The sequence below is a fragment of the Euprymna scolopes genome, chromosome 18 (assembly GCF_053919585.1).
Source record: "Euprymna scolopes isolate OS-2025 chromosome 18, ASM5391958v1, whole genome shotgun sequence".
NCBI classification, from domain to species: domain Eukaryota; kingdom Metazoa; phylum Mollusca; class Cephalopoda; order Sepiida; family Sepiolidae; genus Euprymna; species Euprymna scolopes.
The window spans coordinates 71,994,807-72,018,987 of NC_136499.1; the positions used below are offsets into that span (position 1 = coordinate 71,994,807).

Sequence of the window (24,181 nt, forward strand, 5' to 3'; positions counted from 1 at the left end):
TGTTCCAATTCATGTTGCCTGTGAATGTTAGGCCAAGGAGTTTGAAAAATGTTTGACAACCGTTGGTTGAGAAGGTTTTTTTGTTGTTAAAGGAAATAAACTTAGTCTTAGTAATAATAAATGTTAGAAACCATTTACAGCTCTATAGCACTACAGATTGAAACTTGTATTGTTTTCTTTCTAGCTTAAATACAAACGTCGATTTGTACAATACTTTGAAAAATGTTTTAGAAAATGGAGACATTGTTCCGATGGATGATGTAGACAAACATGTAGGAAAATTGTTTGTTTTTGATTTTGAACAAAGTGGAATCCATCTTGATGAAACTAAGGTAAATTCCTTTCTCTTTTTTCTTGAAATATTCGTTTTTTTAATAAAATATTTTTGAGTCTCTTTTTCACTTGTTTCACTTTGTTTAAACTAATATTTTTTAGTGCGTCAATAAAAGAAATGAAAATTTACAATTTAAAAAATAATGTCAGTTATTTATTTTCTATATCTTCTTTCAAACTTTCATATGTTCTTTGCTTTATCTTCTTTCAGTTGGATAAACTTCAGCATTGTTAAATTATCTTTTAAAAATTAAACTGGGTACATTTTAAACCAAAAAACATTTTTAGTTGCGTGTGATTGTGATGGAAAAAATTTGTTTCATTTTAAAAAAATGTGTCTCATTTTTTTGTTTACTTATTTAATTCTCTTGTTCTGTCGGGCGTTTTTGATATATCTAAAATTTTGTTAAATTATTTTTTTATTAGACTGTACAGTTACATTCCTTTTAAAAAAAGTTAACAAAATATAGCTAAGTTTTAAGTTATGTGTAAATAAAAAATAATTAATTTCACGTAAAAATGTGCATTTTTTTTTGTTTAATGTTCTTTCGGGCGTTTTTGATAAATTTGAAGATCTTGTTAAATTATTTTTTAATTACTTAAGAAATAAGAACTGAAAATATAGTTATGTGCATGTGGCGCGTAAATGAAAAAATTAATTTCACTGTAAAAATCCTTTTCTTTTTTTTTTTTTTTTTTTATTAATTTAATAATTTCCAAGACAGTACTTCTACAGTTTATCGCCGAAAATGGAGATACCATTTTTTTTTGTGCACTTGTCATTAAAATCCGAGGGAGAAATCAGTATTTTAAACTATGACCGAAGTTAAAAATAAATAAGATATTAATTACTTCTGGAAAGAATTATGAAAAAAAGTAAATAAAGAAAGTGGAAGAGAACATATATCCGTAATTGCTTAATTGGTAATATTTCGATTTAATTAATGAAAACGGGGAATGTTTTTCATGAAATTTATATATATTTTTATTATTAAAAACAGAAAATGAAAAAATTATTAAAAACAGAAAATGGAAATGACATATTCATAATTGTCTAAACTGGGCGAGCGCCATTTGAAAACCAAAACATTTACTGTATAAAAATTTATCAAAATATAAGTGTAAAAACATTTATTGAAAAGTTTGCATAAAAAAAATATATTTTTAATAAAACAATTTTGTAATGAAGGCAACATTGGATTTTTATAAAATATTTTTTTTTTTAACAAATAAATAATTTTAATGAAACATTTTTTTGAATTAAAGCAACTTTAAAGGGTCAACAACAAATTAATTTAAATGAAACTGAAAAATCATTATCTAGTTTAAGTTTTTTGTTATTTATTTCATGCTTCGGTCATAGTTTAAACTGATTTCTCCCTCGGATTTTAATGACAGGTGCACGAAAAAAATATGACTTCTCCATTTTCAGCGATAAACTGTACAAGTACCCCCCGAGACCTATATGTTCTATCAGGTGTTTTTGATAAACTTGAACTGAGATATCTCAAGGTTGTGTTAGGTGTCAAAATCAACACCAGTGAAAATAAAGTTCAACTGGAAGCTGCTCTCTCTGACTACTTGAGAAGAAATCCAGTTGATTCATTTCAACCTCCAAAGCAACAAAAAGGTCCCTTAGTGAATCTGCTGAACATTCAGATAACTCCTGCAATTGTAATGAAGTATCATCCAGGATATCTTCAGTTATGAGCATCAAGGACAATGGGTTGCTGTCTACTATGACACCAACTTTTACATTGGCCAAGTCATTGAGGTTATATCTGCATCTAGCGCTGTAATAAAATTTTTATCGCAAACCTAGGTAGAAAAGATTTTTTTCGATGGCCTTTGTCAGATGATATTGCACAGGTAGAGTCAGCATTTGTTTACAGATGAGGTTTTGAGGTAATGCCAGTTTCAAGTGATAAAATTTGGAGTGTTATTGATATCTCTACCATAGTAGCCTATGAAAGAATTCTGAGAGAAAATCAATGTGAAACTGGCATAGGGCCAACCACTTCCCTAGACGAATTCATAATAAAAGGATACTCTAACTTAACATCTAAATCTGACCCCCAAGATCGCCATGGGCATGGAATATGTGCCTACATTAAAGATGGCTTTCCATGTAGTAGGGATATTTCCAGAGAAGACCCTAATTTACCTTATATGTGCTTCCGGGTTGCACTTGCTTACACCACTGCATTTATATTTGCCCTCTATCGCCCCCACAACAGTGGGGTTACTATCTTTAAGAGCATATCTGCGAAAATTGACCACATCCTGTTTGCTCATCCTTCGGCTAACATTCACATTTGCGGTGACTTCAATGTCCATAATGTGGAATGGTTGACCCACTCAAATAAGACCGATGACGAGGGAAGGTTCTGTCATGATTTTGTCGCTGCCTATGACCTCACTCAGATTGTTCACGAACCCACCCGTGTGCCCGATACTACCGGTCAGTATACAAGCCTTCTAGACCTTTTCCTCACAACTTCCCCTGAGCTGTGTTCATGTTCCGTTCTATCTCTGGGATCCTCCGTTGTAGCAGTTAAGATAAAAATGAAATGTAATAAGTCTTCAGATGTACCTCTCCACCATACTGTATATCAATACTCTGTGGCTGACTGGGATAGCTTCGTACATTCATATCCGATCTACCTCTGCATTCCATGTTTTAAAAAGATGTGTCCTCTATAGTATCAAACCTGACCGAATGGTTAATTGTAGGCATAGACCGATTCATACCATCCAAAAAATTCCAACAAAAACCTAACAGCCAGCCATGGTTCTCCCCAGAATGTGCTGCTGCCATTGCGCACAGAAATCATTTTTTCCATAGCTACCAACGTAGTAGATGTACTGAGACTAAAGCTGCTTTTAGGACTGCCAGCAACCACTGTAAAAGAGTAATAAAAAATGTAAGAGAGCTATATGCTCAATCCGTTAAATCCAAAGTAGCTGAGCAGCGGTTTGGTTCCCACCAGTTTTGACAAATAGCAAACAGGATCCTGAACAGAAGCGTGTGTTCTATCCCAACCATCATCAATGGACCGGAGATCATATCGTCAGCATCAGACAAAGCCAAACTATTTGCAAAGAACTTTGCAGCTAATTCTAACCTATGTGACGAACCCCGTATTTCCTCCTATAACAGACAACATGCTATGCAACATACAGATATCTGTACGTGATTCCAGTAAAGCAACTGGCCCTGACGGCATTCCAGTTATAGTGCTGAAAAACCTCCAACCAGAACTTGCCCCCATACTTACAAAACTGTTTAAACGTTGCCTTAAGGAGAAGTGCTTTCTAACATCCTGGAAAACCTCATCAGTATGCCCTATATTTAAGAATTCAGGTGAAAAGTCATCTCCCTCTCGGTACAGACAATCTTCTTAGTAACATGCAATATGGTTTCCGCTTCGCAAGATCTACAGCAGATGTGCTAACGGTTATATCTCATACGATTAGTGAATCTCTTGACAAAGGCTTCCTTTCCAGGGAAATTGCTCTTGACATATCGAAGGCCTTCAATAAGGGTCTGCTTCACAAGATTTCCAGCTACGGTATCACTGGAAATGTTTTCTCAATTATTAAATCATTTCTCTCTGATAGTTTCATAACAGTAGTGGTTGATGGGCAGAAATCAGAGGCCCACAGTATTAACGCTGAAGTCCCTCAGGGGTGCATCCTGGGCCCAACTCTCTTCCTGATCTACATCAATGATCTTCCAAAACACATACTTAAATCATTCGTTGACATCTATGCTGATGACACGACCATCTGTGGCCATACACCAAAGGCTGTAAATGACAAAGTTCTCTCTGATTCTCTCTCCTCTGATCTTGAGCGCATGGTACAGTTGGGGGAAGAGGTAACTGGTTACTTTTAATGCATCTAAGCTCCTATCTTTACATCATCAACGCTCTGACTGGTTACTTTTAATGCATCTAAGCTCCTATCTTTACATCATCAACGCTCTGATCCCCATCTGGCATCAATTGAAATGGATGGCTCTCGTCTTGGGGAGTCTCTATGTTTTGATAAGCTTCTGGGTTTGAACTTTACTCCTGATCTGAAATGGAACACGTACATCAAGGTTGCTGGAAAAATGGTGGGATCCTTCTACCACTCCAGAAGATATCTTACTGCTGATGCAATTCTCTATCTATATAAAAGCCAAGTACGTCCAAGGATGGAGTACTGCTGCCACATCTGGGCAGGAGCTGCTAAAAACAGCCTATCCTGTTTTGACAGAGTACAAAATAGACTTTGTGGCTTAGTGGAGGATGCCCTTTTCTCTTCCCGGCAATCTCTCTCCCACAGAAGAGACGTTGTGAGCCTGTCTTTGTTTTATTGTTACTTGCATGACAAGTGCTCGTCTCAGCTCCAATCTCTGGTTCCCCCTCGTCAATTTTTTCCCGTCTAGCTGAAACCACTGTCAATAATTTTCCTCTTTATCGGTGCCTAAATCAAAACATAGATTCCATGAACAAAGCTTCTTTCTTAGAAGTACACGCCTGTGGCACTTTCTTCCGTTTGCCTGTTTCCCACCTGACTACAACTTGGATGTTTTCAAGTCCAACATAAACAAATTCCTGATGAACCGCCCTCCCCCCTTAAGTAAGACACCTTATCAAATCTCAAATACTAATGATTACGACAATACTATCTCATTGATTACTGTACACGTAATAACCCTTATCCCTGAGTGGCCTCCGGGCCTTGATAAGTGATGACCTCCATGTAAAAAAAAAGGAATTGTAGTAAGACCTTTGCCTATAAAATATCTTACTTGTTTACTTGTCTTTTAAGTTGAAAGTTTTTCAATGCTTGAAAAAAATGACTTGTGACTTTTTGTATAACAAATTTTTAAATCTTATGGTTGTTGGTCCTTTTTTGGCGAGTTTAAATTGCCTGAAGTAAAAATATTTCTGTGGCAAAAAGTTTTGTTATTAGAAACAAGGCAAACATTTTTTTGAATTCCTCACACAAAAATTAGTAAAGTTGCAAAGTTTCAAGCTTCTACCTCCAATGGTTACATTTTTACAGCAATTTCAGTAACGTATACTTTTGACTCATTTTTTAACCCTTTTTTGCCGTTTTTACCAAATTGTCTGTTTGACTGCTTTTACATGGTCCACAATTGAGTGGTTTTATCAATTTATAATTAAAAGAAAAAATTATCTTGATCTGTAATGTGTTATGAATCATACTAAGAAGATTCAATGCATTAGCTATTGAAATGAAATTGATATGAAGAAAGTTGCATTTCCATGTCATATTTGCACTTTTTCCCCATTGGTAGTGGGATTTTGCCTAGTGTTTAGGTTGGTTTCATCTAATAATTATTGCTTTCATTAGTATTAATTTTCATTTACCACAAGATGACATTACATTTATAAGGATTTTTCACTTGTTAATAGTTTAGTTTTAGCTATAATATGAAATTTGGTTTCTGGATCATGATAGCAAATTTTCAACTTTCCGACAAACGTTGAACGATCATAACTTGATGGCTAATTGAGCTACCAAAATAAATTGTGTACTTTTGTTTATGGTTTACAAAAATCTATGTGACCACATTAATTTTTTTTTAGATATAATGAAAATAAAATTTTGGTTTGGGATACCTACTCAATATTTATTAAATTTCAAATTTCTCCTGGAATATTGTTGAAAGATACCATCACTTCCAAGTTGAGAAATTCATATTGATTTCATATTTTTATTTTTCATTGACCACTTCCTAGTAGTATTGTGTGTATCAATGCCTGGTATACACTCAATTTCATTGAGACTACCTTTTTGTTGAAGTATATAGATAAATTGTTGACTACAAATAATACAGAATATTACAAATATTAATTTTACAAACCATTATTGACCAAGTCAGGCAGCATGTTGCTTCCTAATTTCCTAGGATTCTTCCTGCACTCCCATCTTGAACTTTCAATTAAGAGATGATCACCACTTGAATGAATTTATTATAATTCTGAGAATGTGTTTGAATTAAGTGCATAATCATACTAACAAAGTGTTTCAGATGGATTTTAATTTAATACCGAATTTTGATTGAGCTTTTGCTTTTTAGTTTACAAAGGCAATCATGTTGTTAATTGTTTTTCCCTTTTTTTGTTTAGAGAAAGCAATTTGTTCAATTGAACGAAAGCATATTAATGCTGGGCACTTATTTTGCCCAGGGATGTCAAAAACCTGCTCCAATTCCAAAAAGTCAACTTCCCGAAAATCTTCGGAATTGGTAAGTAAACTTACGTTTATTTATGAAAATCAGACTTGTATAATTAGAAATTTTCTGCACTCTTGCCTATTCTTAATAAAAAAGAAAAAAAAATCACTGTTTTAAGGAATCAACTATTGAAGAAGAATCATAGAATTGTGATTTTCAATGATCAACATTTAAAACATGATTCATAGTGTCATAGTCACAAAGTTGACAATCTTGTTATTGAAATAGTGGCATAATTCAATTAAACATGAATAATCATTTGTCATCACACAAGAAAATGAATACTTCCTTAGAGAAAAAATATGGATGATGGATGAGTCAGTCAATTCTTCGGGATCGCGGGGACACTGCATTATTTCATACTGTGTATTTTGAGCAAAAATAGTCTGGTAGCACCCATACCACTTCAGACTTCATATCACAAACAGTAACTGGTCTTACCAAATCATTGCATATTTTACTACTGACTAGGCTCAATATCGCTTTACTTTGGTGAACTAAAGGGAACTCGTGTGCCAATATGATTATGCCGGATATAGAGAAAAAATATACTCGTAAATTGAAAATCATATTGAAAAGTAAGGTATCAAGGGAAAAAAAATATACAAAATCAATATTGAAAAATTCCCAAACTCCATTTGTAATGTCTTACTAATGTCTGTTTATCGATTATTGTACTCTTTTTTGCAATAAACCTTTCTAACTTTATTATAATACTAGCAGTTCAACTCGGCTTTGCTCGGGCCCTATGTACTTTTCATAACTTGCCCTACGTGTGAATAAATTTTATGTAAGATTTTAAATGTTTAGACTAAAATTTGTCTGAGTAATGTCGTAGAGACGGTAGAAGTCAATTTTTTAAAACTTTGACCCCAATTTTTACCCCCTTACTATTATTTTGGTCTCAAAATACAAGGTTTTACCCATGTCCAAGTTACCTACATCTAAAATTTCAAGTTCTTAGAGCCAAAATTGGCTGCGGAATTTGGTAGAATCTGCAAACGTCAATTCTTTAAACTTTGACCTTTTGGCAACCAAATTTTCGACCCAAACTGATTAAAAAGCTTGTCCCATCTCTGAATACCCTTTATGTAAAATTTCAAATGTTTAGACCAGAAATTGGCTGAGTAATTTGGTAGAGACCGCAGAGGTCAAATTTTTTTTTTAACTAGTACCTCAATTTTGACTCCTTAACATTTATTGTTTTGGGCTCAAATCAAATTATAAAGTTTGATCCATGTCCAAGTAACCTACATTTAAAATTTCAAGTATTTAGGTACAAATTTGGCAGGGGAGTTTGGTAGAGTTTTCAAAGGTCAAATCATTGAACTTTGATCCCTTGACAGCAAAATTTCTGGCCGAAACCCAATTAAAATTTTTTTCCAAATCTCAATACTCCTTATGTCAAATCTCAAGTCTGAAAATTAACAGCTATTCGATAGGGAAATATACACAGACACACATTTTCACTTTTATAGATATACTAGCAGTTCTGCCCGGCTTTGCTCGGGCCCTATGTACTGTTCATAAATTTATGTGCATATGTATATATTAAAAAGTGAATGTGTATGCAATGCCTTTCTATCTAATAGGCTTCCTTAACTACCATAGAGAAAAGTTGATAGAGACCGCAGACGTCAAATTTTTTAAAACTTTGACCCCAATTTTGACTCTTTAACATTTATTTTTGGGGATTCAAATTAAATTAAAATGCTTGACCCATGTCGAAGTACCTTACATCTAAAATTTCCAGTGTTTAGACCCCAAATTGGTGGACGAGTTTGGTAGTCTGCAAAGGTCAATTCTGTAAACTTTGACCTCTTGCCAGCCAAATCTTCACTCAAAAACTGTTTAAAAAGGTTGCTGAATGTCTGAATACTCTTCATGTAACATTTCAAATGTTTATACCCAAAATTGACTTAATAGTTTGCTATAGATCGCAAAGGTCAAATCTTTTAAACTTTGACTCCTTGGCAGTCAACTTTTTGGCCAAAAACCGATTAAAAAGCTTGTCCTATGTCTGAATACATTTTAGGTAAAATTTTAAATGTTTACACCAAAAATTGGCTGAGTAATTTCATAGAGACCTTGAGGTCAATTTTTTAAAAACTTTGACCCCAATTTTGACCTCTTAACATTTATTGTTTTGGGCTCAAATCAAATTATAAAGTTAGATCCATGTCCAAGTAACCTATATCTAAAATATTAAGTGTTTAGACCCAAAATTGGCGGAGGAGTTTGGTAGAGTTCTCAATGGTCAAATCGTTGAACTTTGACCTCTTAACAGCCAAATTTCTGGCCGAAACCCAATTAAAAAGATTTTCCCAAATTTGAATACCCTGTATGTCAAATTTTGATTCTGTAGACCGAAAATTGACAGAGTTATTTGGTAGGGAAATGTATGCAGACAGACACACGCACAGATATTTTCACTTTTATAGATATATAGATTATTTATTCCTTTCAATTAAGTAGTATGCTTGTCCATCATATTCCTAAACATTCGTAATGACTTAGTAATGTCTGCCTACATACTCCTTATAGCAATAAACTTTTCTTCCTTTATTCTACTATCATTTTTGATTATTCCTTCTGCTCAAGTAACAAATGTGTATATTGTAATGCTTTTCAAGTCCTCCAATGCTGTATTATTTGCTCCTCTATTGTTGGTAGCACTTGGTCAGGTTCGCAAGACTTTTAGCCCATCCTGTAGGTTCATGTTATTTAGTTGCTTTTTTTTTTTTTTTTTTTTTTTTTAATAAATAGCAATTAAGAAAGACTCTTTTAAATTTTTAAAATCTGATTAAAAATAAGGAAGTCATGTTTATTTTTATGCCTTGTACGTTTGAATATTTTTCCCTCTTTAAGACCAAATGCATTTTGTCACATTTTTTACAGTACTTTCTTTTTCATAAAAATGTTATATCTTTGTTAAAACACAAGATTAAGCAACAAAATTTGCCATATAAGTATATTTTTGTGTCAGAATATGCCACTGAAAAATCTCAAGAAATTAATAGTTTTTAAATAATCTACAGTAAATGCGCATAAATAGGCTGCAGTTCCTTAAAAATGTCATGTATCCATTAAAAGAAAAGAAGTTAGAGAACTCAAAGTTGAATTGTACAATTTATGTACAAGAAACTGACTCGTTAGAGAACCGAGTATACAATAGTAGTAATAAAAAAATAAATATTTATTAATTTAAAACTACTAATAAAACTAAAATTTATAGATCATTCCCCAAAAGTGTATTTTTATGTTTGAGAAAGTATCTGCACATTTAACATGTTTTTATGGTAATGGGGGTGAAATAACATCTATATAGTTAAATATTTAGAGAATCGGTAATTTCGTATGGAATTGGTAATTGTATCGGAATTGGAGAAAATATTGAAATCATCCCATCACTAATGTTTATCTAATTACTCTGATCAATATAGTGCTCAAATATACTTGGTTATTTACTTTTCTCTCCAAATTTGTGACATTTCTATTCTATGAAAGTCCAAAGAAAACACAAAACACAATATTTTTGCATCACAGATACTATACTTTGATCCTAATCCAATAAAGTGTATTTTAAAGGGTGTGAAGGGTGATAATGTAGTACATGAAATGCTGTTGAGGACTTGCATAAATCCCCCGAAACAAATAAATAAAAAGAAATACACTACCAAATAATGTAAAATAAACTTTTGTTTATTTTCGTTAAAAGAAAAGAAATTACTTTTTTAGTGTGCGCCAAGATGGCAGTTGGTATGAAAGAAAGAAGGGATGAAGAAGGTGAAGACTTGAGAGCGTGAAAGAAAAAGTCTGACTATATGTTGTGGCGAAGTGAGAGAAAGAGAGAGTCAAGCAATATTCTTTAACGTGCGAGAGAATCTGTCATTTCAGCTACTGAAATAATTGTCACCTGAATATTCATAAAATTAATAAAACAAATGTCACTTTGTAAAATGAATTTATTTAAAATTGTATTGTATTAGTCGATCGAACAACACAATTTAATTTGGAACAATTAATTTTCAAATGAGTAAAATCAGAATTGTTTATCTTAGCGACATTAGATTAATCACCAATCACCATCTTTGCTAATCTGATAAACTCCTTTTTTTTCTTCTTTTTTTTTTTTTAAGTACTTGTAATTTTTAAATATTTATTTTTATCGTTTTATTTTTTTTCTAGCTTCAACTTACACGGAGACAATGTGATGGTTGCTGGGTTATTTTCAGATCATTATAGTGATTTGGTATGTTTTTCTTTTTCTTTTTTTGTTCATACAATATTTCAAAAATAAATGCAAGGAATCAAATACTCAAATAATTGGAAACATATAACTAAAGTGCCTTATGGCATGCAAAATCCTCTGACTTTAGATGTGAGTCATAAGCTATAAACAAATATCTAGTTTCACTTGAATTAGAGCTAGTTGAGACAGGATAACCAATTTCTGTGTAAGACAAGGGAGATGGGTGAGAACTCCAGATGTAGAGAATGTATATCTGCATGGTGAAGCTATTAAATTTTGTTACTTTAGTGATACCATTGGAGCACAGGTTGGAGCAGGTGCTAGCATGATTGCAAGTGTTAGGTGTGGATGGTGCAAGTTTGAGGACCTTTTACTATTACTAATCAGTGTTTTTTTTTTTTTTTACTGTTATTTCACCCCAAACAATGTACAGTGCCCCTTGGACATAAGGGGCTACTATTTGGGACAAAATATACATAGATACTATGTAAGGAGTTGAGCAGCGAGATGCCTGTTCACATTACATTTGAAATTCTGCATGATAATACAGTAAAGGGAGCAGGGACTCTGAAGGGGATTCCAAAGTTGCAGTTCAAGGGAAAAAACTAGTATAAGGCTTTCTGGTATCTGGGGATTTCCACAGTGCAAGAGTGGAATTTTGCTGCTTGTCAGATTAGTCGGGTATTTACATCGTGGGATGCTTTGAGTTCGTTGAAGCACATTCCATTAAAATATTTGTAAAGCTAGCACAAAGACGTAACATTTCGACAATGGGACAGAGGTTGGAGTTTGGTTGATAGTGTGAGACTTATTAAGTTGGCAACTCTTTTTTTGAACCCTCTCTAAGTGCAAGAGACTAGTAGCAGATGCACTAGTCCAGATGTGGCAACAATACTCCATACATGGACAAATTGTGGCTTTGTAAAGATACAGGATACTGGCAGTTATGAAAAGTTTCTAGTACAATAGAGCCCACCTCTTTTCTTTGTCTTGGCAACCTTTGCCTTAGATGTGTACATTTGTTTTCTCCTCGAGTCTATTATAGAGCGTGATGTCATCTGTAAATATACTCATCTTGAAGACTATTTTATCAGGAAGGTCATTTATGATTATCAGAAAAACAGAGGTTCAAGGATCAACCCTTGTGCCATACCTACATTTATATTGTGTTGTTTTGATGTATGACTATCAAAGACAACCTGGATTTTTCTCTTATCTAAGAAGGATTTGATTATGTTAAATATTCATCCGGTAATAACATGATTTCATTTTCATGAGAAGACCATCATGTCAGACCCTATCAAAGGCATCTATATATATATATATCTAGAGCTACTGCCCTAGCCTTCTCCTGCCTTATCCAGTGTGTAGTATATATGTTTAGAAATTTCAGTTAGAATATCTGCAGTAGAATGAGCTTCGCTAAATTCATACTGTCAGTTAGAAAAGACTTTAGTATCCTAAAGACTAATAAGGTGATAATTGAGTCAGTTTTTACACCAGAATTTTTGAAAACTGGTACCACAAAAACAATTTTCCCACAGTCAGGAAAGCAAGATTTGGTAAGCCATTTGTTAAAGAGTTTGGAGAGGGCAACCTCAAAAGAGCATTTTTCTTAATAGTGTAGCGGAGATGAAATAAGGCCCACTTACCATCATCGATCAAGACAAGAGCCTATCAGGCATGTCTATGTGGTGTGATGATGTACAGAAATGAAACGTGGTTAATGAAGGCTGAGGACATGTCATGACGAGAAATGATATAAAAATGATAAATAACGGATATAATCTGAGTCTTAAAGGCAAGCTTAGTTATTATGAGCTCGGAGGAAGATTAAATCTGTACAGTATAGTGAGATATGTGCAGAACAGGTGACTTTTATGGTATGTCTACATTGAAAGAATGTAAGTTGTTGAGTTAGTAGACCTAGAACAGTTGAGTAGGTTCAGTTCATAAGGGAATGCCAAAGAAAACATGGGAGGAATTGATACAAATGAACTTGATGCATAAAGATATGTTATTTTGGAAGTCAATTTTTTTTAAGCTGTCCATGCATGTAAAAGACGTTAAATCAAATATGATGATATGCTCAATGTGATCATACCAAAATGTAAACTGTGCAGTATCTAGTTTTATAAGTGTTTATAACAGTTATAGTTATTGTTCTCCAATGGACTGAACTGTTTATAAAAAAAGACTAGAAACTTGGTTTGCTAAAGTTTTTGCCATAACTAAAAAAGGGTTATTAATGAGGTCGGGCAAGGACAAAAAGACTTGTTTTCCTTCTGAATATTTGAAATGCAGTTCGAAAAACCACATTTATGAATCAGTTTTGTCTGCTGAAGAGGGCACATTGCATTGTCTCTCCTAATCATCATGAAAGAATGATGAATGTATTTGTGGTATCTCTCTGTTTGAGGAAGCAATTAAAAAATGAACTCTTCACTATTCTTTATTTATTTTATTTATTCTACACTGTCATTATTAGTGGAAAAAGAGTTACAAATATCTTCCACTCTATAGACCAATGCATATTTATTTGTATATAAGTAAATATACTTATCTCCCATCACACAAAAGTTAGCTTGTAAAACATGTATTTTTCTAACCCTCTGGACAAAACCATTTTAAGTGGTGAAGGGAAATGAGAAAGCAAACAGCAAGTCAGACAACCACCTCAGATTAACCCTGTTGCATATAAATTCAAGAAATTATTTCATGACTAAAAAAATTCTCAACTAAACTTCTTTTCTAACACAAGTTAAGCTTCATCAAAAATAAAAAAATGAAATTTATTGATTATTTAAAGTCATATATGGTTTTCAACTGAAAAAGATTAAAAATATTTTATATATATATGTTATTCTTTGAATTTTTTTGGATTATTTATTCTCGTTCTCATTTTCTCGCAATGTTTTGTCCAATGTAATCTTTGACCTTCTTAAGGTACGTCTTGTCGAATTTGAGAATCTTTATGGAATTTCAAACTGAACACTTTATTTAATACACAGGGCAGATTGTTCTCGCTCGATCAGCCATGATCGGGTGGAAATCCTAAGTAATTTTTACTTATATTCTTTGTATCGCCTGTACTGAAGAGTGAACCTTGAAGCTGCAGAATACTTTATTGTATCACTGGTCTACATGCATAGACCCATGACACAACAGTAAGTGTTAACAGTAATAATGAGGAGGTTGTAGGTTCAGTTCTCAGTATGTTTGATGCTAAGAATATATAAAAGAAATTACTTGAGGCTTCTATTTGCACATGGCTGATGGAATGAGAACAATCTACTCGATTAAGATCGGAAGTTACATCAGCCGAAACTTTGTGAGAATAATGTCCAAGATGAGAACAGTAGTCAAAATAATAGAAATTATCGATCCTCATCGCACAAATTGCAAAACATAAAAGATCAGTTTTGATATGTTTTTTCTTTTTGTTCATAGATACGTGAAGCTGCTTATAAAATATTTCTTCAACATAATTCACATCAAAGTGAATTATTGGATGCTTTGCTTCATGCCCGATTTGCCGTGGCACAACTTGTAGGATTCCCAACATTTGCACATCGATCGCTGAACGGGACCATGGCAGAAAATCCAGGTAGTGTAAATTTCTTATATATTTGTTACTAGCAGGGTTGTCTGGTGTTTCCCGGGACAAAAGTGAAACCTATTTCTCTTAAAACTTATAAAATGACTGTAAGAAAGAAATATTTTGCGTTAACAAATATTTTCATGTCTTGGATAAAATATTTTTGATATGAGTATTTATTAAGGACTAGACTGGGTGCCCGACATTACCCAGGTGTTTGGAGATGTGTGTTGGTCAAAACAAAAAAAAAAAGAGTGGCAGTAGGTAGGCAGACTCGAACTTGTACCGCGAAGGCGGAAAAGAAAGTGAAAGAAAATCTGACGTCTTAGCCGATGTCTCCATGACGCGATCGGCAGTCAAAAGCATTGAAACTAATCAAAGTCAATCCAACAGTGATGATGACTTGCTAAAATGGCTGCGAAAAAAATCACCCCTCCCCTGTACAAAACAGCCGAGTTTAGGGTGAAGGAATTAATGTTTTTGGCCAATTTTTTGATATTTGTCATCCGAGACATCAACCTTCAAAATAATACTGATCTTATCAGGATCTGTCAAAAGAATTTGTGGGACATACATACATACATTTAAACAGACAGGTGAGATTTATATTATAAACTAGCCTGGGCACCCGGCATTGCCCGAGTGTTTGGAGGTGTGTACTGAAAAAAAAAAAAAAGTGGTAGTAGGCAGGCAGGCTCGGACCCGTATCGGGAAGGAGGAAAAGAATGTGACGGACCGGAAGTGGCGAAGGTTTAAATTAAGGCTAGTCAATCAAAAAGAGGAGATGACTTTCAAAAATATTGGCGAAAAAAGCGATCCCTCCTTGTAGGAAAGTGCCCAATTGAGGGTGAAGGAATTAATGTTTTCAGCCAATTTTTCGATATTTGTCGTCCAAAGGGTAAAGTTTCAAAACGATACTGATCTTGTGAAAATCTGTCAAAAGTTTTAGGCAGACATACATAGATACATTTAAACAGACAGGTGAGATTTATATTACAGATGTAAGCAATGCAGAAAACTGAAATAGTGAAAGAGAAGAAGAAAAACAAATAATTGAAAATAATATTTGGTATGAATCTTCACAATTTTTTTTTTTTTCAATAAATCTTTTATATAAAATAACAGTAAATATAAAACTTATTGTTAATATTAATAAAATCTAGTGGAAAAAAAATCTTGATATTTCAGGAGAAAATTTCTTAAAAAAAAATGCAAAAATGAAAGTTCTATATTATCTAAATGAAAGAAGCATCAAAGATGGCTACCTTTCAACCTCAGTAAATATCTGTATACTTATTTACCAACAATACTTCAAACAGCTACCATTCCCTTTCATATTTTATTTTCCTTTTCAGAAAATGTGATGAAGTTTTTAGATACTCTTTCTGAAAAGGTTAAAAAAAAGTAAGTATTCATATTTGTGAGTTATGTATAATATTGCTTGTAAATCTGAAATTGAAATTTATACAAATAACTTGAATATCTTGTTTTGTGAACAAAATATATTTGCGTATTTACATTATTAAAATGCCTCTTCTATGTGTATTTTTGTTTTTATAATTTTTTTATTAAAATAATTTTTACTAAAAGTTCATGAAAAAGGCACTTTTTAAAAACTTTTCACATCAGTAAGCAGTTCACAGAATGTTGAAGAAGCTAAAGATGAGACCTTACGTTCCACGTGTGCTTCAAAGTTTGCATGATGGAGATCAAGGTAGACGATTGCAATTTTGTGAAATCTTTATAATGAAGTTAATGTAGACATAACTTTCCTTGAAAAATATGGTGATGGTCACATTCAATGCTGCCAAGGCTATGGTGAATTTACAAAAAACTCTGAAATATATTTATGACAATATGTTATGTATAACATTGTTTTTTGGTGGATGCTCATATTTGTATAGTACTATTATTAAATGAAATGATTAATTTACCTATGGAGTAGGAGCAGAAAATTTGCAAGTAAAATAGGCAATCTGTACAGGATTTGAACTGTGCCTCCCAAAACAAACAACTTTTACCTGACATTGGTTTTACCATATGTTTACTTAAATACCAGTATCTATGTGTCTTATCTAAGATCCAAAACAAATCCACTAATTATAATATTACTTGCTGTAGTGCAACAGAAGAGATGTATAACTATGCCAGAGCCTCAAATGTCACCTTATTCCAAACGCATGTGCCGTGGTTTTTCTACATTTTCTCATTATGGCCGTGGCTATTTTAGTTTTGGCTGTCACTGAGTGTGAAGCATAGTTTACAATTTGCATACATTATAAAAAACAACAAACACACATTTTATATAAGTGAATATTGGATGTGAGTATGTGTGTCATTGGGGTCTCGTCGTTTTTGTCTCTATTTCTGAACTAACCCTGCTCTCTCTTAAGTTCAGGATATCTGCTAAAGCCTTGTTTTCAGAACTCATATCAATGTTTTATAGGCCAGATGCCTTTTCTAACACCAACTTAGTGAGGTGATGGGTACCAATGTTTTTATTGAGATAAGTTTATCAAGACTAATTGGGTATTCACATGCCCTTTTTGGGTTCATGAATGTGTAGCAGGGTCAGTTGACAGGGAAAAGAAGGCCAAGAAAAACCTAGGATAAAGAGGTAAGGATGGATTTGAGAGAAAGAAGGATAAATAAAAACCTAGCCAGAGATAAGTTAGTTTGGAAGTCAGTTTTTAGAAGTTGTCCAACACTTGTCAGCATGTAAAACAAATGTTAAACCGGTGATAGCAGAATAGCATAACAAAGTCTGCTTTCAAATGTAATTTATCTAAATTTCATGTTTAAATTATTTTTGTTTTTATAATTTTTTTATTGAAATAATTTTTACTAAAAGTTCATGAAAAAGGCACTTTTTAAAAACTTTTCACATCAGTAAGCAGTTCACAGAATGTTGAAGAAGCTAAAGATGAGACCTTACGTTCCACGTGTGCTTCAAAGTTTGCATGATGGAGATCAAGGTAGACGATTGCAATTTTGTGAAATCTTTATAAATAAAGTTAATGTAGACATAACTTTCCTTGAAAAATATGGTGATGGTCACATTCAATGTTGCCAAGACTAAGCTTGTTTCCTTCAATAATTACAAGAAACCTTCTCAACCACTAATAACTATGGTTAAAGATACATTACTTGAAAGTACTTCTTTCAAGCTCCTCGGCTTAATGTTCACAGGCAACATGAGTTGGAACAGATACATTGCTAGGGCTGCTGCAAAGAAGGTGGGCTCTCTATTGTGCTAGAAAGTTACTTGCGCCTGAAAGTATCCTGTATCTCTACGAGGCCACCATTTGCCGATATATGTAGTATTGTTGTCACATTTGGGCTGGTGCATCTGCTACTAGCTACTCGCTCCTGGACAGGATTTAAAAAGGTCACCAACCTGATAGGTCTTGAACTGTCATCCCAACTTCAACCTCTGTCCTATCAAAGAAATGTTGCATTCCTCTACCTGTTTTACAAGTTTTTAGTTGTGGATGCTCTGACAAACTACAAGTCCTTGTACCCCCTCAATGTAAATACCCCCGACAACCAGCAAAATCACACCTCTACACAGTAGAGATCCCTAGATGTAAGAAGGCCTTCTACTTATAATTTCTTCCCCAAAACTGTTAGACTCTGGAACTCCCTTCAGAGTTCGTTTTCCCAACTGTACTGACATGCAGAAGTTCAAGTGTAATGTGAACAGACATCTTGCTGCTCAACTCCCTACATAGCATCCCTGCAACTTATGCCCTCGATAGTAGCCCCCTACATTATGGTTGCACTGTGCCGTGTTTTGGATGAAAATGGAATAAAAAAAAATTTTTTTTTAAAAGATGAAGAAACCTTTAAGTTAAATGGGCATATCAACTGTGTGTATTGGAGCAATGAGAATCCTTATGTCATCTTGGACAAGGATATTAATTTGTCAGGAGTAACAGTTTGGGCCGCTATTTCTTGTATGGGATTAATAGGGCCAATATTCTTTGAAAGTACTGTGTATCAAGATAATTATTTGCATATGCTACAAACGAAATTTTGGCCAGATGTGAAAATCAGAACGATATTTTTATTCAGTAGGATGGAGCTCCACCCCATTATGGGTTAAGAGTTAGGGAATGGTTAAATGAAAATTTTGAAGGTAGATCGATAAGACAAAGGGGACCAATTAAATGGCCATCACAATCACCAGACCTAACACCAGACTTTTTTTGTGGGATGTATTGAAAGATAAAGTTTATAATCTTTCGCCGAAAACAATTTGTGAATGAAAAAATGCAATTTCAGATAATTTTCATGGAATTACCATTGAAGTGTCTGAAGTGTCGCTGGTAAAGTTCAGAATTATATGGAACATGAAAGGAGAACATTTTGAACATCTGAACTAGATTTTAAAGTTTATAGCTTTGGTATCATTTTTTTCCTTAAATTTGGTTTGATTTTATTTCTATTGACCAATTTTGATACCATTTTTTTAATTTAATAAATCTTGTATTTACCTTTTACTTTTATTTACCTTTGAAATACATTCATATTAAAAAAAATTTTTAAATATTAAAAAAAAGTTCTAATTTTGTTTCACTCAAAAAAAAAAAAAAAAAAAAAAAAGGCGTTACTTATGCTGCACCCTGTATATTTAAGCATATTTTATGACCAGGCAATCCGCCCCTCCCCTATCAAATATTTTTCCATCTATCTGCAACGATTTTACCTTTTTTAAAATGGAAATTATCAGAAGTCAAAATTGCCACTTTTTCTTATTTGTTTTTGACCTTGATAAGGCCTCCAATCTTTGCACTCTGTACTTTGTAATCTTGTATTCTACCTCCATTGGAAATTAACACTAGAATTGAGGAAGATTAAGTATCTATAAATGCCAAATCAGCAGGCATAAACAATAAAAAGTCAGAAAGTATTCAATGACAGTCATAATATTGCATTTGTGCTTAAGTTGACCACTTAATTTCCTAAAAAGAGCTCAAATTTATTTTCTTAAAGGAACTTTATAAAAATAATATTTAAAAAAATAAATATTGATTATTTTTATACCTAATGATCTGATGCTGGATGTAATTGGTAGGATAGTATGCTGCAAATGATGCAAACATATCAATCTTATTAATATCACACTTTTCATTTGAGGTGGTTAAAAACAGAAATATCAAAATTGTGCAAAACTCTTTGAACCAGGATTATTGAATCTGTGGTTTTGGAAAGCGTCAAAGTGGGACTCTTGAATATTAGAAGATTTAAAGGAGTCTGAGTCAAATAATTTGGAACTATATTTTTATCTAAATTTTTTTTTTTTTTTTTTAAATTAATATTTTTGAGAAAGAAATAATTATTAAACATCAACTAACATGACAATATTTTTTTATTTTTAGATTTCTATTTGAAATATTCTGATTTTTTTTTCCAGAGCTGATGAAGATTATGCTGAAATACTGAAACAGAAAATGAGGCATTCATCACATCCTCATTCAGTAAATTATTTTTTAATTACTTTTTTTTGTTAATGCAATAGAAAAAATTGAATATGTATTTTGACATATTTTGTTGCATATGCACTTAATCAGAAAAAAAAATGACACATTTTTAAGCAAAAAGGTCATAAGTTTGCTTAAAAATGTGTAATTTTTTTTTATTAGTTCATTTTCTCAATAATTACTTTAGTAAGAGAGATGATAGTTCTATGTTTCTTGTTGAAAATATATCTTTAAAAGTAGAAAAAGGTTTTCTGCCAACATCAACTGTTTTTCTCTTTAACCAAACTCCGGATACCCTACCACCATCATTTATTGCCAATTGTAAACTCAGTTGTTGTCCAGAATTAATCCTATATTAAAAAACAAGAATACAGAAAAATCTTTATGATGTATGTCACCATGACTGAACGAAAGATCATATTGTAAAAATCACGGAATTGATCAAGTAGTTTTATTTTTATGAAAAAAATCGTTTTTAAACCATTTTAAGCAATTAATGGGAAATCGTAAGCATTACAAGGCTGATCTTGCAAACTTGAATTTATCTCCCTTTGTTTCTTCAAGATGACTATGCGAGAAGTTCTGTTTTGCTAACTCATAACATTAAAAAAATTGGTATTTTATTAAATTGGTATTAGAAGCATAATTAAAATTTCTTTTTCCTTTTTGTTTTTTTCTTTTTTTAATAACTAGCAGTCCAGCCCGGCTTTGCTTGGGCCTTATGTATTGTCCATAACTTTATGTGCATATATATATATATATATATATATATATATATATATATATGTTTGACTCCAGTCCAGGTAACCTACATCTAAAATTTCAAGTGTTTAGACCCAAAGTTGGTGGAGGAGTTTGGTAGAGTCTGCAAAAGTCAACTTTGTAAAATTTGACCTCTTGGCAGCCAAATTTTTTCCCAAAAATTGACTAAAAAGCTTGCTACATGTCCATAATGTAAAATTTCAAAGATTTAAACCAAAAATTGGCTGAATAGTTTGCTAGATACCTTGGCAACCAAATTTTCAGTCAAAAACTGATTAAAAAGCTTGCCCTATGTCTGAATACACTTTATGTCAAATTTCAAAGGATTAGACCAAAAATTGGATGAGTAATTTGGTAGAGATGGCAGAGGTAAACTTTTTTTTTTAACTTTGACCCCAATTTTGAACCCTTAACATTTATTGGGCTCAAATCAAATTAAAAAGTTTGCTCCATGTCCAAGTAACCTACATCTAAAATTTAAGAGTTTAGATCAAAAATTGGCGGGGGCGTTTGGTAGAGTTTTCAAAGGTCAAATCGTTGAACTTTGACCCCTTGACAGCCAAATTTCTGGCCGAAAACCGATTAAAAAGATGTTCCCAAATCTCAATACTCCTTATATCAAATCTCGAATCTGTAGACTGAAAATTGACAGAGTAGTTTGGTTGGAAAGTGTACACAGACAATTTTACTTTTATAGATATATAGATTAATTCTTACTAATTTTAGACAGTATCTTATATATCATCAAAGAACAAGAGTTTTTTTTCTTTTTTTCCCAAGTAAAATCATTTCCTTTGTGTTGTTATGCCAAAGGCATGCTTTGAACAAGGTTCAACATAAAAAAAGGAAAAATAAATTTGAATGATATTTGTCTTTTTTTTTTTTTTTTTTTTTTTTTTTTTTTTTTTAGTACCTTCCAAAAACAGTTTAGTCTGTTTATTCAAAGTTCATAAAATTTAATTTTCTTAATTAATAATAAAAACTATTTGATCAATTTATATGATTGGAATGTGACATTTTCGTTTCATCATGGGTATGTACATCATACAGATTATTTTTGCTTTTAATAAAGGGACAAGAGTTGTAATTCTTTCAAGAGTATAGAAGACAGTTGCTTTTTTTTTCTTTTTTTTTTTTTTAGAAACTGAAAAAATATAATTTCCTTATAAAGGTGGATGTTTCTTAGGTCTTTGACTTCAATTTTAAGTTTTCTTAAAAACTAATGTAGACATGTTAAAAGTTTTTGAGTTTTATCTTAAATGAAATTTACCTGTTCCTTTCGCCAATTGCTTGTCTCCTTCCTTCCCAGTTTTTATTTTCTCATCAAAAGTGATTGGAACTAATTTCATTGAATACGAACATTGAAATGACAAATTCAAATACACTTGCTACAGAATCAACTAGCACATAATTTACTGTTATTCTTTCAAGTTTTCTTCTTATTTTATACAAAATATATAATTAACACCATTTTATTTGCACCTAGTTCACATTATAAACATATATTTTTGAATAAATGGGTTAAAGAAAAGTTGATACTTTTTCAAATTTTTTTGTAAATAAAACTATTATTTAGATTATTCAAACTACTCAGAAGCAGAAATGAACAGCTTTATTTTTTGGGTTCTCATAAACAAACAGTATGAGGTTTATGTTTCTAAATTTTTGAGACAAGGATTGATAATTTGTGTTATTTAAATACTTCAGACTACTATTCTTATCTTGAGTGTTATTCACAGAACGTTTCCGTTGATGTAACCTCAGACCTTCTTTAGATATATCTTGTCAAACTCTGGATTCTGTACATAAACCCTTCTTTTAATCCATAAGAGTAGCATGCTCTCATTCTGATAAAATGATTTAGTAGAAATCAGTATGGATAACACAAAAAATATGACTGTGAAATACTATGGACTTTTAACCCAGTCATGGCGGACAGAATGAATGCATGCTACCCTCGTTCGAAATTCCATGTAGATTCCAAAGTTTGACAGGATACACCTATATGAGGTTGGAGGTTATAACTGAAATGTCTAAATAACACTCAAGATGAGAACAGTATTCTAGATAATGAATTATCAATGCTTATCTAAAAGTTCAGAAACACAAAACTTGTACTGTTGGAGTCAAAAATAAAGCTATTCATTTCTGTTCGGGAAACGCACATTTTGAGATCAAATTCTGTCATGAAAATTATCATTTTTTTTTTCTTTTTTTCTTTGTTTCTTTTATTTATTTATATATTTATTTAAAAAAAAATTTCTTTGCTTCTTTTATTTATTTATATATTTATTTTTAAAAAATTTTCCAGTACAATGTGAAGCCATGGGATCCACCTTTTTATGCAGCTCTTGGACGACAAGAAAGGTGAACTTGGATTAATTTATTTGTCTTTTAAAATCTGATTCTGTTCAGTTGTTAAGTGCTTAAATAGATACCATTGGGAACTATGCAATAGGCAGGCTGTCAGTTCTGGTAAAATTCTGTCCAATAATTTTAATGGCTAAAAATGTTATTTTTAGTCTTTGTAATAGTGATATTAAAAATACTGCTTTGTGGCAAATTTGGTAAAATTCTGTCCAGTAAGTTTTGAGCATATATAGTACTAATACAACATTTGAACTTTATGTCCTTGAATGCTCTTTGTTTATTATGAATACCTGCCAATATGGCATTTGTAGGAACTTAATTTCCTTCAATACTTGTGTTAATTGCTGTGGCCTAGAGGTAAGATGCTTGCCTATGAAGTCAAGAGTGACTTTGTGACCATGTTCAAATCTCCCAACCAGCAATAATCATCACTTTCTACACTTATGATTGCATAAGCATAAAACACTAGTGTCTGTAGGTATAAAAATAATTGTTAATATTTATTTGAAAAATATTATAACTATATTATATATATATTGATTCCCCCCCCCCCGAAAAATGTAATGCTTGGTAGACACAGATACTACACTATATACTGCAAAAAAGTAATATCGGGAGTATCCCTATATGAAAAGAGAAGGTGATGCCTCTTAGTATGATATAATGACAACAGAACTGATACTACACTATCCCTCCTTCCCTAAAAAAAAAACAACAAAAAAAAACAAATGTAATCCTTGGGAATATTATTTCATGACAGTAGATCAGATAATACCTCAGTTCCTCTCTCCAGAGGAGGATTCCTCCCATATTCTTAAAAATGGAGGTTATTCTTGAGAGGATAATCTTATGACAACAGAATGGATACTATAATACCCATATAAAAGATTTTCTGATTAAACCCTGTGTTTCTTCCATTCATTTAATAGTCACAAAAATATTATTTTTGTTTCCTTTGCTACGATATTTTCATTAATTTAGACCAAGCATGACAGATGACATCCATCTTTCCCACACTTTTGATGGCGATGTTCCTGATTTGTTTTAAATACAAATTTTTTTTTATATTTTCTGCAAATAAATGATTTAAAGTGTAGTATCTGTTTTCAATTCAAGACTGTCCTTGA

The 24,181-nt window shown here is 32.4% G+C and overlaps 1 protein-coding gene across 2 annotated transcripts in view; it reads left to right on the top strand.

Annotated features, from left to right (window-relative positions):
* The window catches only part of LOC145297660 (mitochondrial intermediate peptidase-like), a 96,759-nt gene that overhangs the window by 39,910 nt on the left and 32,668 nt on the right, over window positions 1–24,181 (top strand). For both annotated transcript variants that reach the window (XM_080143829.1, XM_080143828.1), the window contains exons 5-11: window positions 185–332; window positions 6,483–6,601; window positions 10,778–10,841; window positions 14,292–14,448; window positions 15,795–15,843; window positions 19,856–19,919; window positions 22,996–23,051. In XM_080143829.1, coding sequence (XP_079999955.1) covers window positions 185–332; window positions 6,483–6,601; window positions 10,778–10,841; window positions 14,292–14,448; window positions 15,795–15,843; window positions 19,856–19,919; window positions 22,996–23,051 — 657 coding nt within the window. The remainder of the gene's footprint in view (window positions 1–184; window positions 333–6,482; window positions 6,602–10,777; window positions 10,842–14,291; window positions 14,449–15,794; window positions 15,844–19,855; window positions 19,920–22,995; window positions 23,052–24,181) is intronic.